This window comes from Anopheles maculipalpis, chromosome 3RL (genome assembly GCF_943734695.1).
Source record: "Anopheles maculipalpis chromosome 3RL, idAnoMacuDA_375_x, whole genome shotgun sequence".
Lineage (NCBI taxonomy): Eukaryota > Metazoa > Arthropoda > Insecta > Diptera > Culicidae > Anopheles > Anopheles maculipalpis.
Genome location: NC_064872.1, coordinates 21,347,387 through 21,363,278, shown reverse-complemented (window position 1 = coordinate 21,363,278; position 15,892 = coordinate 21,347,387). Strand labels below are relative to the sequence as shown.

Genomic DNA, 15,892 nt, shown 5'->3' with positions numbered 1-15,892 from the left:
AGTAATCAGAATTTGCAAATAGATACGAAAATGTAATTTAATTGATTTAGGGTTGATCAAACATGTTAAGGATATCAAATCCGTTGAAGAAAACCTGTTCCAAGGTTGTATTTTTTCATCAACGATCAGTTTTAATTCACTTGCTCCAGCTAAAAAGGCAGGATATTTATAATTAATAAGGTAGCATAACTCGGAATGATCACTCTCAACTTTCCAGTCTGACTCTATTACGATCAGAACCTCCAGAAAGGTACTTCATCTCCATCGCATTGATCTTCAATTCAAGGTTTTTTACGTACATCCGACGTTATCGATAGCATCCGCAAAGCAAAATGGTTGAGTAGAAAGCGTGCCTCGCGCTTCGCATAATTTCATCCATATCAATGTCAAATGGGCATGAGGACCATCAGGAGACTCCCTGGTATTGCCTCTTAAATCTCACACTATATTTCATTTCATCTATTGTGTCCAGCATCACCAGTACCAGCCACCCATTTGAATACTGCTCAAGAGTAAACAAGACGACACGATGAACGGCGAAGTATGAGGTACCCATGGTATTTCAGGAGATTCTGTTGCAGCGCAAAGATTTCGGTCTGTGGCAGATTGGCTTTTTTGCTCAATTGATCAATAGCGCTAAGATTCTTCTTATTCCCAACTTAATAATTATGAAACACTCACACACAAAATACATTCCTGATGTACTTTTCGAACGAGAAAATATATTTGCTTTCTCCATGGATTTTTGTTGTTGTGGATTTGTGTTTTAAATCGTCATCTAATTTATCTCCATCTTGTTTAGCTCCTTCATTAATCTTTTACAATTTTGTCGCATTTGCTCCTTTTTTGTTCAAATATTTACACGAAACAACGCCACGTTTGCAAATAATCATACCAGGGGCGTGCCCAGGAATCTCATCCTACTTCCGTTAATGGAATCTCATCCTACTTAACTTGTAAATGCGCACAGACAGTACGCGCAGACACTCACACGTGGTAAAACTTTTTTCCTGCCTTCCGCAAAAAAAAAACCGTTTCAATTGCTGATTCGGACAACAAACCGAAGCGATTAATACTCCCCGTTTGCATGTAGTTTTGTTCCACTGTTGTAATTTTTTACACTACTTTATAATTAATAATAGTTTTTCTTTTTTTTCTCTCCTCCTCTTCCATTCGTTCGCTCCTTACAGTGTGGCGCTGTTTAATATTTAAGATGTTGCTGCTGCTGCTTAATCTAGTACCATTCTTCGTTTTTTTCATTAAATATTTGCTTTAAAATTATTACACGTACACACACGCCACACACACACGCACACAAACAAACACGCACTCGTATGTGAAGTTTCGGAAGATGCCGCGTGTGCCTCTTTTACTACACGCTGCTGTTCATCCTCTATCTTCTGCTTTTCGCTAGTACTAGCTGCACATTTCCTAATGCCTTCGAAACATTCGCATTTACTTCAGTCCGTTCCGGTATTATTAATTAAAGGATCATATCTCTAGCAGAAGATAGAAGAACAAACAATCGTACAAGTTTACTATTTACAGTGCTGTTATTGCTACAACTACTACTGCCGCGCTGCTACCGTAACCTACAACTAGTGGACAATTAAGCGATTGCTCAACCTGTCTACCTTTCTGTGATGAGAACACACGTTGGTCACACGTACCCACAACACACACACAATGTGGAAGTGCGTACGTGTACGTTTTTACCTTTCTTATTCGGGACGTATGGAGGGTATGGAATCCGAGTCGAGATTAAATCCCAACAAACGGGCTCTTGTTGTTAAGTGGTGCACAGAATTCGGCCCTCCCCTATTTTGCTACGTACGTACACAAACTTTTCAATAATTGCTGGCTGGTGTATAAACAATCCATATTACAGCATACCGCTTGAAAAGAACTTTTACAGTCCAGTCGGTACTGTCAGCGGGTGGGCAGTGAGTTAGTGCTGACCATCGCACTCCATCACTCGTTTAAACTAAGTAGATCGGTTCAGTAATAGACGCGAAACACGAGCTGGATTTAAATATATATATGCATATTTTACAAAACATCGTTTTGTACACCACCACTCTTCTCACTAACCAACCGCACCCCCTATCTCCCTTATTCCACACTACTATATAACCATTTAAGTTCAAAACCCATCCCCCCAACATTCCCACATACATACACATACACATCCCCACATAAAAAGTCTTTCCCGTTACAATTTTTTAATCTTCTAACTTGTTCGCGCGCGCATTTCCCGCTGGGTCACAATCGTTTTCACTGTAGAGTATAAATTAATATCTCCTATTTGTTGTTTTTTTTTAAAATTTTCTTTTAAATGAACTCATCCTTCAAATTTGATTACTGTGCTTTTCAGATAATTTCACAATAGTAACAATATTTTAAGCAATGGTAGCAAAGGACAAATGGCATAAGATTTTAGTGTGCACATCATATTCTCACGGCAACGTTCCTACATTATAACGCATTTGAGGCACATAAATTTACAAAATCATTATTGTAGGATTAGAAAATAGAGTGTAAAAACGTACCGGAAAATAATATTTTTACTAGTATTGACTGAAGTTTTTTTTCTCTCAATTGCTTGTGTAATATTATGTGCAGCAATTGTGATATCATTCCCCCAAAATCTGATAGCATACTAAAAATTATGTTACATTTTATCATGTGCTATCATTTCCCAAAATGCTATTATGCTTATGAAATTAATCTGAAAAACCCTGTAATTCCCACCACGCGCCGAGATGAAAATGCCTGATCTCAGTTCCAACACAACTACTAACAGTTCGCATTTTTTTGTCCTCTTTTGTGTGTATTTTTTTTACAGCAAATCTCTTCCAAACATGTTCATAAATATTTCGATAAACTTTTTTAAAAAATTACTCTTCTCTCAATAATTATTGCGGGGTTGATTTTGTTTTGTTTTTCGCAAACCTACTCAGTACTAATTTCGTGTTTTTTATGTGTATATGTGGAAGAAACTTAAATAAAGGGTCTTTTCGGTATGGTTCCGTTTTTGATCGAAATCCATCGAATCGTCGTTGGTTTTTCCCCTCTAAATTCTTCTCAACAAATTCATCTGAAACGTCTATGTGAATAACCTTTTTTTATAATTTAATTGTTTGAGTTTTCTCTAGTTTCGATTTGTATTGCATGGATTTTACTGTGTTTTGTTTTCGTTTTTTGTTTTATAAATAGTTTTTACTAACGACATAATAACAATGAAATAAAGATGATTCGTAAGAGGAAAAAAAGAAATAAATGAAATGCATTCGATTATCCTGGCGCGGGTTCTAATATAGTACTTTTGTTTTGTCTAACGGAATAGGAATGCGCACCATAAATGGAAACTACCAGCTGGTTATTAGATGTCTAGCACAAAGAACATAATCGATAGTGTACTTGTGGTAAGTAGTAAAGGACAGACAGATTTGAAAAAAAAAAAACAGACAGGCATAGAACCTAAACCTATACTACACAAAAGACACAAAGCTGTTATGATCTAGAGAAGGGAAAAAGAAGGTAGAATAAATCCATTCCATATAACCGGGACTCTGGCGAGTTGAAACTCTCATACAAGGATGCTCACAGGGAGGAGGTACTTGGTAACACAAACACTCACACACACACAAACACACAGAGAGGGGCGATCCGCACTTGGTCCGTGGTTGGTAGTGTCGGTAGAGCAGGTAGATGATGAGTACGCCACTTAATCGTAGTCATCGTCACTGGCATCGCTTTCCTCGTCCTCCGTGCTGGACACTTTCCGTTTCTTCTTCTTCGTGCTAGAGCGTCCACTGACAGCCGATTTGCGTGAAGCAGCCGCCGAGGACAGTTGCTGCCGGTTCGATGTGGATTTCAGTGTTTTCGGCACATTGCTGACGACACCATGGTTAGACGACGATCGATTGCTATAATCCTATAAATGTTGTTTTTTTTAGGAAGAGGTTGGGTGGCAAAAATGGCACGTGACATAATAGTTGTGTTAGAACCCGCCCACTCACACCAATCCACGATCTCCTCCTCTAAACACGACTGCTTTTAAACACTCACATTCTGTTGCGAAACCGTCACGGGTCCACCGTCACGGGTGCTATCTACGTTGTTCACGTGGGTGACGTTATTGCTTGTTCTATCCGTTACTGTTGTGTTGTGATTTTGCTGTTGATTGGTAGATGCGGATGCAGAAGAAACTGGTGGCTGTTTGACCGGTGTACCGGCGACCGAGTTGGGCTTTTCGTCCTCATCCAGCAAGTCCGGATCGTCCGGATCTAGCCTCAGCATCAGCTGTTTGAACTGTTGAGGGAAGACGAATGGAGAAAGGGTGGTTAAAAATTTGCCGCGGTTTATGGAAATGAATTAACGCATCATCCTTACGTCTAAGTATCGTTGCACCAGCTCAATCCGTTCCTTTTCACCCTTCGCATCACTGTCGCTACGATTTTCCTTCAGTAGCGTTATCGTTGCTTTTGGATCGAACATTGAGTTGGACCTTCGTTGCATGGCTTTATCGTAGATTTTGCCGGATTCTGATGGGGAATATCGTGATATTTTGCTAAAATGACGAGAAGACATCGGGGTTAACTCAGCATTTTTTTATGTTGAATATAACATATAACTATATAATATATATGTTTATGTTGAATATAACAACACTTTTTAGCAACCAATGTAGCAATGAAAAGATCGTTCATCGGACTACCAACCTAAGACTTCAACACCAAAACTATACCCTTCTAACAACGGTATCTATCTTAATTAATCTTGGCAGTCGTTAAATTAATAAATTTAACGAAAGAGAGAAACAAAGAAAGTGTAATCTAAGTGTATCTTGAACAGTTGGAGTAACCCTGTATTGGTTAATTTCGTTCACTCACCTGTCCGTGATACCGTAAATGTCCTTCAGATGCTGTTTGAGTATTAAGAGAAGCATACAACCTTGCGCGGACCGTATACAATTCTCCAAATCGGAAGTATCGTCCGGAAGTCGGTTTAATATTGCTTCTTGATCATCGTCATCATCATCTTCGAGGGGATTTTGTGCTAAAAAGGAGAGAAAAAAAAATCAATACAGATCAATATTTGGGTTAATCTTGAAATACTTCACTAAAAGAGATTGCTTACCATTAGGTTCGGTGTTCGCTTCGGTCCCTGGCAGTGGCTTTAAACCTTCCCGAAACGTTGCCAGCAAGTTTGTGCCCGTTACCGAGATAAGCACGTCAACGTGATGGATAATGTACAGCGGCTCATCCTGCACGACGTACGGGAAGTAGGCTAGATTGTCCGCTAGATACAACATTTGCCGCAAGCTTATTTTGCCCTCATCGAATTGCTTCGTAATCGATTGGATTAGTGCACGCCGTTGAGGTTTAGTTCCTCGTAGCAACGTGTACAGGAATCCGTTCATCGCCGACGGAGGTTCCTGTGGATCCCGTATACGGTAGCCCCTCACAATGCTGGTTTCGTCTCGTCGCTGCAACAGTTCCTGTAGCTCGTACGACAGCTGCATGCCAGCGTGAGATTTCATATTTACAAAGCCCGGGTACTGTTTGTCGATTTCCTGCAGGTGTCTGTCCGCACTGTGTGCCACCTAGAAAACGTACGAACGAATCGGTTATAACAAGTTCGAAGGAAGAACATTGAAGAAGAGAGTTGCTATTACATCTTTTTCCGGATCGGTACTTAAGCATATTAGGTAAGGAACTATTTGTACTGGGTGGACCAAGCCTTGCCGCAGGACTATCTCGACGACCCGCATCGCCCATGTCCGCACACCGTAATCCCGGTGCAGAAAGCTGCGCAGTATCTCCTTCAGATAAATCTGTATCACGCGGCTCGCCATACCGGACGACACGTCGCCCATCTCTTTCAGATCTTCTGTTTTCGATTGTTTTGACCCTAATACAGAGAAAGATCAAATAACAGTGTTAGCAGAGATATGTAAAGGAACACATGTTCCACTATTGCGCTGGGTGTAAAAGTCAAACTTCCAGCCACTTACATTCCTTGTCGTTTCGAACCATCTGGTTCTCTGCCTCGGTCAGATACATGAGAATATTCTTCAGCACCGTTATTTTCATGTCCGTTAGCACTTTGTCTTGCGTCAGCAAATAGTTGTAGTAATCGCGTAGCTCGACCTTCATCAGATATTCGTAGTTTTTCACACAGAAGTTACCCATCGACGTAAGCGCTTCTTTGCACATTTCACTATGATCGCACGACAGGAAAAATGCCAATGTTGCGAACACATCCTCACATATATTCGCTGGTAGATTGGAGCCTACGGAGAAATACACAAACCCGCGGTTAGAGGCATTTTAATGGCGCTTGAGTATATTTGATTTCACTCACCTTGATTGGGCTCACCATACACTTCCGGCAGCCGGAAGTCAAAGTACCGCATAATCAATCCTACCGTAAATATGCTCCGTCGAAACTGTGGCCGAAAGTACTGTTCGATGGGTATGGAAGGATCGGACGCCAGCTTGTCCTTGATCAACAGTAGACAGTTATTGTACAACCTGCAAAACAAATGCATCATTTTAAGAACTAGACGTACAAGAATTCACACCAAGCGCCTCCAACTTACTTTGCGAAACAGTCCCGAATCAGCTTGTAGTTCTTAGTGATTTTGTTTACAACCGTTGACAGGCAGGAAACGCAGCTCAGTACGATTGCGCGGCTTTGCGATACGATCAGTATCATCAGATGTGATTCGAGATCCGCTAGAAAAACTTCACTTGGATGATCCATTAGGGGAACCACCTGTTTTGCAGGGAAAGGAATGATATTAATGAGCTTTGTATTAGTGATGGACTTTAATAATATAATAAAATCATGTACAGTAATCGCCAATACTATTGCAGATCAGGTAAAAATGAAATTGTGGAGCCAATTGTTAATGTTCCTGTCATCGAATGAATCATGAAAAGGGTAATTAGTCGCTTTTTTCGATTCTGTTGAAAATAAAAAATAATTCTATTTATCATTCTACCAACATTTAGTAAAGTATCGAAATCAGCTTTTTAAAAAGTGGATATGAAAGTGATCTTATATTATCAGCGGTCATTAGTAGATTAGTTGGAGCCATTCCTATGACTTCGGGTCGACCCGTGGGTGCAGCAAAGCATATGTCAGTTCAGATCGTTGGTTCGGGCCGACCCGTAGGTTCGACTCAACTTCTAAGCAATGGATTCAGGTTGACCATATGCTTTGCTGCACGTACAGGTCGATCCGAACTCGTTGCACTTTCGTGTCAAATTCGATTCCTACAGGAACGAACTTAGCTTCGGGTCGATCAGAAACAAAAGTCGTATGAACCATTACTACTTTGTGCAAAAAATTATGCAATGGCATTTAAGGACAATCTCACACATACCTGCTCAAGAATTTCCGCTATCGAGCTAATGAATTTCGAGATAATCTGATTCTGGCAACGCATGTTCAGATACGGTTCGAGTGACATGGCATGGTTAACGAGCAGTTGGGGCTGTATCTTGGCGAACAGATGGAGGGCCGTAATGCAGCCGACGAGTCGCGTATTTTCCGCACCCTCAAGACGCATCGTTGCCTCCACCAGTCCGTCCACAATTTGTTGGCAGGCTTTGATCAAAGTTTTGGGTATCTCTTTCTTTAGCTTCGAATCATCTTTGCTCTCTTTTGGTTCGAATATCTACAAAATAGGAATAGAAAAATATGATTTTCGACAGAAACAATTAACTATTGTAAAAACTGGCATACCGTTTTTAGTAAGGCGTCAAAACCCTGCGTCCCCGTTTCGTGTGACGAACAGACGACATCTATAATCTGCGTAATTTTCCTATCCATTGCAGCCTGTTTGTGGGAGATTGGAAAACGATAGTGTAATTAATTGGTTTTAGGATTTTTGACTGATATTCATGTTCGGCGGCCCGGTGGTAGAGGCTACAACTTCGCCGGTCTTCACAACGGTAGGACCGGATAACAAATCCCATTCGGACCGTTAACGAGCAGTGAGGACTGAGTATCTAGTTTTATTTAACTATTCTAATAAGCTATCACATGACCAGCGTTATTTAGTGGATTGTTAAGCCAAGAAGAACAAGCAGAATTGCTGATGCTTTTCTTCCCACACGTACCTTATCATTATCATTGCACGGCGTAAACCACATCGTCATAAACACGTCCATCACCAGCTTCTGGATGCCTTCCTCATCGTTCACCCTCCGGATCATTTTCACACAAATGTCCGGTATCTTCTCGTGCGCCGGATACTCTATGCAGATGTCTCGAAGGATTTTGATTACCCGTTTCCGTACCGAAACGCCCGTATCCTAACGAGAGGGAGAAGGATTTTAAAATGTGTTTCTTAACATTACATTGTCCACTCCGATCTTACCAGTATTCGCTGCGAAATCATTTCGTAATACTGATCGATAAGTTCATGATCGGACAGAATGTACTTTCCGACCAGATCTACCGCCGCCTCACGCACCGAAATGGCCGTATCGAGCAGCTTCTGCTGCACACCCATCTGCATATCCTTCCGGGCCAGCACCATCTGGTCGACCTCCACAATGTTGGCGAGACACTTCATCGCACGGGTTCGTATCGCTACCACCGGTTCCCGCACGACCAGAATGATCTTCTGCAGGTACTTGTCGTAGCTTTGCGAAAACGAACGCTTACTCGCAAGATACTGTGCGATCAGATTCGCGTTACTGTAATCGATGTAGGTTTTAATCTCGTAATTACCACCGATCGGTGCACCGCCCGACCGACTCCCGGCAGCACGCCCACCAAACGGTGCAACCTGGCTAAGATAGTACTGTTTCCGTGTGTCCAGCATGCGGAAGATTTCACTGTTTAGCTCCTGATCGATCTGTCCCTCCCGTATGTTGCCACCATTCCCATCACCCTCGTCCGAATCGTCCGCCCCACCATCTGATCCTCCATCCGAATCACTCTGGTACCGTTTCCGCTTTTTCATACCACCGGCACCACCCTTCTTCCTCGACGCATACCCCTTCTCGCCCTCGGCAATCTTTTTCTTCCGCTGCATCAAATCCCGATACCACTGGGTAAGGTAGAAGTGACGCGCATGATTCCACACCACATTCCCTTCGTGCGCATTCACCGCCAGAAAATCGAGCAGTATCTTCTGCAGAAATTCGGTCCGTTCCTCTTCCTCGTCCAGCTGAAACTTACTGTTCCGCATCGGCTCATCACCTTCCTTTTCCTGCTCGATCTTAATGTACCGGATGAGCGTATCCATCGTTTTGACCTTGCAGCGTGATTCGACCGTATCCTTCCGTAACCTTGCTGCCACAATGCCCAGATATTCGAGCGACACTACGCGAATCGATTGTTCCACCCCTTTGTCGGACATTTTCTTTACCAACATCGTACCGAGCAGGCTGAGCAACAGCTCTGCGGCGGGCCATTCCGGTTTGTTAACCGTCGTGAGCAGATCGTGTATAAAGTTCTCAAACAGTGGACGGAAGTCGGTTTCATTCGAGCGGCTTTTACATTTGTCCAGAAACGTGGTCAGAAAGTTACCGCCAATGCTGAGGGCCGTGTTGTACTTGCCGAAGATAAACAGGTCCGTGCTTTTCCCACCACCACCGCTGCCCGCCGTATCCGTCGTGAGTGTGTCGGGTAGGATGACGGAAGACTGAATCAACTGCAATACGAGTGCCGTCATCATCTGTATATTGCCGCCATTGTTGACCAGCTTGTACGGTCGCAAATTCCGTTTCGAGTGTGGCAACCGATCGAACGACGTCAGAATGTCCGACACAATATTTCTTCGATGGTGTGCGTACTTTTCGTTCTGAAAGATTGTCGTCACCAGATCGAGACACACGAACTGAAGCGTTTCAATGTTATCCACAAAGAACGGTTCCACCCCGAGCGAGGACGCGTGTATTACGATCGTGTCGACAAAGTGGAACGATTCGAACATCGTTACGAGTTGCTTCGACAGTTCGACCGTTTTCGTGTACAGCATCGAGATACCCTTCTGCTGGTACGTGACCGCTTTCTTTTTCTTATTGCCCTCGCCCGCCTTTCGCTTCGTTTCGACCGAATAAACTGGATCGTACGAGGGAAAAATTGTTTCCCGCAGCTGAAACTGTACGAACTTGATGATCGCATCGATGTTGTCTTCTTGGAGAAATTTCGTATTTTTGCTCGTATAAAGACAGCAGATCAGTAGAGCCGCCTCAACTGCATTTAGTATCTTCTCGATACACTCATCCCCGACCAGATCGTCCTGCAGTTCCGAGCCGCTCAAATTCTTCGCCGAATGTATCGATCGCATCGCGTACGTAATGAGCAGCGTAAGCTTGTTTTCCGGTATTGCATCGATCGCATTGCGCACCTTTAGTTTGGCCGCTTCAGCACTAATACTATTCAGCAATCCCGTTGGTATACACTCGTACTGCTCGTCGCCCTCTTCCATCGTGGGTGTTTCCGTTTCATCGAGCTGATCGAAAATTTTGTTCATCACGGAAACGAACCGCTGGTACGTGTTGGTTGCCATCAGCTCTTCCTTGGTAAGCTTTTTCACCACCGGTGCTACGGCCGGTCGTTCAACCCGCCTTAGCTTCGGTCGGCTTAAATAATCTTCCGGATTTTCTTCAATCTTTTCCTGTGCTTTCCGCTTCGAGGCGGGTCCAATCCGGACTGCCGATTCTTCCTCTTTCATTTTGCTGAATATCTGATCGAAAGACTTTTTTTCCAGCCCCATACGGGCGGCCATTTTGGGTTCTTCGGCAACGAACTTTTTGAGACCTTCGGCAGCAACGAGCATTTTCGTGTGCTTTTCCGACAACCGTTCCGAACCGACGATCACTTTCGGTAGCTTCAGTGTGTCCACTTCGCTGAGCGGTATAAATCGGAAAAGATGCTTCGCATCGATTGGCGGAGGTTTGTTGATGGCTGGTGCTGGTTTGGTCGGTGCTGCTGATGCTGCTGTACTGCTGCTACTGCTCGATTGAGACGGCGCAGCAGTCGGACGATTCATCGAGGCAGTGGACGACGCATTGCTTATCAACGCACCGCTTACACCGATCGGACGTATGGCAGGTGTGGTAGTAGTGGTAGCATTTTGTGGACCACCGCCCGCTCCCGGTGGTCTGGGTTTATTCGGTCCCAGCAGTGGCGTCGGGTATCGATGCGCTGTGGTTTGTGCCTGCTGGGGACCCTTCATTGCGTGATGCTGTTGCGCGATATTTAGCGATGTGGCGGTTGTGCTGACCGTGTCCGGTGCTGTGCTGCCTTGCGCTGGAGACGGTCGACCTCGGGCGTCGAGATTTTTGCTTTGCTGCTGTTGCTGCAAATATTCGTTGTTCCGGGGTGCCGTTTCGGGAAGCTTGGCGTTGGCGAACTGTTGCTGCTGTTGCTGTTGCGGCTGGTACAGAGCTTGCTGATGATTCATGCCACCGGACGTGGCGACCACGCCTGGGGTACCATTGTTGAGATGAGATTGCTGATGCTGCTGCTGCTGCTGTTGAGATTGCGACAATAGAGTGTTGTGATTTTGCAGATGTTGCTGTTGCTGTGGCGACTGCTGCGGATATTGGTGCTGCTGTTGTTGGGTTGAGGCACTATGTATATTATTATTCGTTTGATTTATCACATTTAGGTGCTGCAAAAAAGGGAGAAAAAAATATTATTTTAACCGAATATTGCCATTTATCATTACCGTTGTATGAAAAACATAGCCTTCGTCAAAGTTTAGAATCGCTGGACGTTGGTCTAAACTAATCGGAAATTGTGTTATCAATTGAAAAGGTGTAGCTAAAATAATGTAATATGTGTTCCAGTTGGAAAATGTTGTGTATCTCGAATTCCGCTTTGTTTGTACTGTTCTAACGCCTGTTCTATGGGCTGTTACAACCTGTATCCCATTAAAAAATGTAAATTTTAACGATTTCTGTTCTATTGAATACTGATTTCCTCCATAAATATTTTTTCCTATTAATAACTTCTCTTTTGAATTTGGTTTCAATGTGTCCAGTTTTGCATGCAACAGAATATCTAAAGGAATTGTCCAGAATAGGAATCCAATACATACCTGCTGTTGTTGTGGGATTAAGTGATTTAGTTGCAACAAAGTCGTCGCCTGATTACTACCGACCGGTGCTGAGACCACCGTCGATGAACCAACACCGATTGGATGGATCGGACCACCGGCTGTGTAGGATGATGCCGTGGAGGACTGCTGGATCACACTTTGATGCGGATCCAATGCCGGTAAAGTTTGATCCTGCCCGATGTTGGATGCATGAGAAACGATCACATTTTGATTGTGTTGTTGCTGCTGTTGCTGCTGTTGGAAGAGTTGTTGCTGCTGTTGCTGCAGTTGGCTGTTTTCTGCAGAATTGGACGAGTATGGAACATTTTGTATATTAATCACCTGTTGCTGTAGCTGGCCACCACCCTGCTGACCTATCATAACGGCGGTTGGCGTTTGGGAGGAAAGGGTGGGAAAGGAATTTTGCTGCTGACCACGAATGATGGTGGCTTGCGGTGTAGGGATGATGTGATTTGGGTCGGCAAATTGAAACTGTTGCTGAAGAAGCTGAGTTTGTTGGGAGAGTAACTGCTGTTGCTGCTGTTGCTGCATGTTTGGGACAGTCTGATGTGCATGGTGAAGTTGTTGCTGCAACTGCTGCTGGATGTCATGTTGATTTTGAAACACCGATTGCAACTGTTCGATTGGTACTTGTTGCTGATTCGTATACGTTTGTTGTAATTGGACCAGATTTGTGTAACTTTCGTTGGGAAGGTTGTAAAACTGTGTCTGTGATGTTGGAGCTGCACACATACACACGTACAAATAAACACAAGCGCAAAACAATCGACAATTACAATGAAGAAAAAGAAAAACAAACGAAAATGATTAAATAAACGATTCTAAGGTAGAAAATATAAACAAATGTACAAAGAAAACATTTAAACTATTCCTAAGCAAAGTGTACCGAATATTATACAAAACATATACATTAGAACTTTATAATACGATGACGAACCTTAATAATAAATTAGCTAATTACCTTCAAATCTGCAAATAACAATAATAAATCAAAATATATACAACAAATCATTGACAATCTTTACTATGAAAAATAACTTGACTAATAAAGCTTTTAGGGATACTTCAGTAAATGTTAGTATAAATACAACAATCAATCTTTCGATTAGGTGCAAATGGTTATTTGCATCTTTTGCACGATTTCTATTGACCCTGCAGACAGTAGACTTTCCTTCGGCAATGCAGCAAAAACAACAATAGTTTCTTGTATAACTAATACAGATTATTGTGCAATGTACATATCTACAACATGAGCCAAAAGATCTTATAAAAAGTTATCAACAATGTAGCACATGCAGAGTAACAATGCAGATGTAACAATGCAGAGGTTATTTGGTGAGTTATTTTGTGAAGATGCAGTTTCGCTTATTGCATTACTAAGCGTAATTTAGTTTAAGCTTGGGTTAGATGACATGTTGGGGTTAGTGTAGTTCTTCAGTTTTTGTTCGTGTTCCAGGCCCCCCCCCCCCCCACCCCTCCCCACTTACTTATTTTCTGTTGCTGCGCCACCAACTGTTGCTGCTGATTGCCTGCCCCTAGCGCAACGGCACTGCTGAACATTTGGTGAATTTGTGGATTGTAGGGGCTCTTGAAAACATTCGGCCGGCTGGCATGAATTGCCTGCAACAGAGCCGGCCCATCGATCGGTACACCGCCATTGGCAGGAGTAGCAGGTTGCGGGTACTGATCCTTCAGCTCTATACTGTCCGAATTGGTCTGTTCGATAGCCGTAACGAGCTGTGCAGTTAGTGCGTCATCCCGTGTGGCGAGTAAATTGTTCGCTTCCTCAGCCACACGCGGATGGAACAGAAGCGAACGGTTTAGCGAACCTGACACGGACAACGAATCGGAGATGGGAAGTTCGCTTAGCACTAAAAAAAAACAAACAAAAAGGATGCTTTATTAAGGGTGGACAACTTGCAATAATTGCGACAGTAATACTCACGATCGGAAAGACTGGTGAGACCAGCGAGTGTGGTTATTGGAACGCTTGGAACATCTCTATCACTCATTGCTACTGTTACTGCTGACGGATAGGTGTGCGGCGAAACAAAAGAGGAGTTTTGGAAATGTGGCGACTTTCCGGTTGGCAAATCGGTGTGTTCCAAGCAATTTTCACGGGATATATTCAAAAGCACAATGGCCGGGCATGAGTTAACGTCCACGATGAGCAGCACTTGCTTCGTTGCGAGGCGTATTGATGCTCAGAAGAATGCCGAGTAAGTGGTCCAGTTCCTGCAGGATAGGGTGCGGATATTAGTGCCTGTTGCCATGGTAACGAGTGAAGCTTATGTTTGAAGAATAGGACTCAGATCCAATCCTACAGCCAGGTACAATATAATCTCACCAAATTGCTAACGATTACATCTCAATCATACAAGAGAAGATTTGAAAGGACTCTAAATATTCTAAATACCAAACACCTTTTTTTAAAGATTTTCTCCAAAACTGCTCTTCAAAGAAACATCAGAGAAGTAACATAGATTCTTATAAAAAAAATAATTTTTTTTTTGAAGTAAATAAAATCTTTTTTTTACTTCAAAAGATGCAACAGAGAGACGCCAAAACAAACAAAAAACCGGGAATGCACTGCAAAATGCAACCGGCGATGTGTCGAAAGAAACTCGCCGCAATGTTGCTTGCTTAGATTCGCGGGAAAATGTTTTCCTTCGAGAGTTTTTGTTTTGAATGTGTACACTGCACGAACACATACAAACACAGCCACTCACACACGTTCACCGCGCGCGCAGTTGAAGAATATACCGCGCGTCGTCAAGATTCTGCAGGAAAACACGCGCGCACAAACACATAAAACCTACTCTAGCCAAGAGTTTTCCCAAACCCCCCAATCACCCATCTCCCGCTCCCCAACTCTCCCATTGGTGTGTTGTCGGTTTTTTAAACACTGTTTTCTTCGCGTGCTAGCGGAAAAGCGTCACAACGCACACACGCGCAACCTCTTACTTTCATCCGACGCACGGCAGAAGCTGTCCTGCTGTTACTTGTGTATGCGTGTGCACCAAACAATGAGAAAAGAGAGCAAGAGAAACAGATGGAAATAATAGTAACAATAATACGGTGAGACGCATCTTGACAGTTCTGAGTTCTCTCTTTCCAGCGCCGCGTGCGAAGAAAAGGGTAAACAATTGTTACACAGCTTCCACCGTAACTGCAATTGCTCGGCGCTGGCTATCAGCAGGGGCTAACCTCGAGTGGAGGGACAGGCAAATCATAATAATTAATCACCCAGCATACACCCACCGTTCCTGGTGTGTAAGCGCAAGCTGGCCAGCCATAGCCATAGTTAACACAACACACTTTACACAATGCTTCACAATTTAACAATTTTTCGAATGTACCCCCCCCCCCCCCCTCAACCTAGGGTTTGCACTCGGAAAACGCACTGCCGGTGGGTGGTGGATGCTCAGATTTTCTCCTGCAGAAAACACAGCCAGCCAGACAGCCAGCCTTGGACAGGATCGAAAACAAAGAAACCACCGAATCGCCCAGCACCACAAGCGACGAAACACGCGCGGCAACGGCACCAGCAGCAGCTGTCAAAATGTGTAGCAGCGCGAAAGTAATTCTTTTGTTCGCGAAAATGCGAAAACTGCTCACTTCGATTGATGGATGTGAAAAGCGTGGGATTTTGGAGCGATTTAAAATGTTCCAAAAAAAAAGCTTCCTTTCAATTTTGTTTCTCGTTTCGTACAAGGAAATTTTAATGTAGAAATTTTATAGAATAATTCCCTACATAGGCAGGACGCTAATAGAAAAAAGGCTTACAGTAAATAT

At 43.4% G+C, this 15,892-nt stretch overlaps 1 protein-coding gene across 3 annotated transcripts; it reads right to left on the bottom strand.

Moving 5' to 3' along the window:
• Window positions 1-3,727: 3,727 nt before the first annotated feature.
• On the bottom strand, window positions 3,728-14,155 carry LOC126563737 (nipped-B protein-like). 3 transcript variants are annotated; one of them, XM_050220433.1, is made up of 17 exons: window positions 14,043-14,155; window positions 13,585-13,968; window positions 12,511-12,819; window positions 12,077-12,375; window positions 8,396-11,647; window positions 8,136-8,330; window positions 7,759-7,851; window positions 7,397-7,690; window positions 6,608-6,783; window positions 6,370-6,539; window positions 6,020-6,298; window positions 5,681-5,916; window positions 5,143-5,608; window positions 4,896-5,061; window positions 4,396-4,573; window positions 4,072-4,314; window positions 3,728-3,937 (listed from the first exon to the last, which is right to left on the bottom strand). In XM_050220433.1, exons 1-17 carry the CDS (start codon window positions 14,107-14,109, stop codon window positions 3,728-3,730), a joined length of 7,017 nt encoding a protein of 2,338 aa, XP_050076390.1. In that variant the 5' UTR covers window positions 14,110-14,155. The 3 variants fall into 3 exon arrangements, with proteins under 3 accessions (XP_050076390.1, XP_050076389.1, XP_050076391.1); XM_050220432.1 differs by having other exon boundaries at window positions 12,077-12,819; XM_050220434.1 differs by lacking the exon at window positions 12,511-12,819.
• Window positions 14,156-15,892: the final 1,737 nt, after the last annotated feature.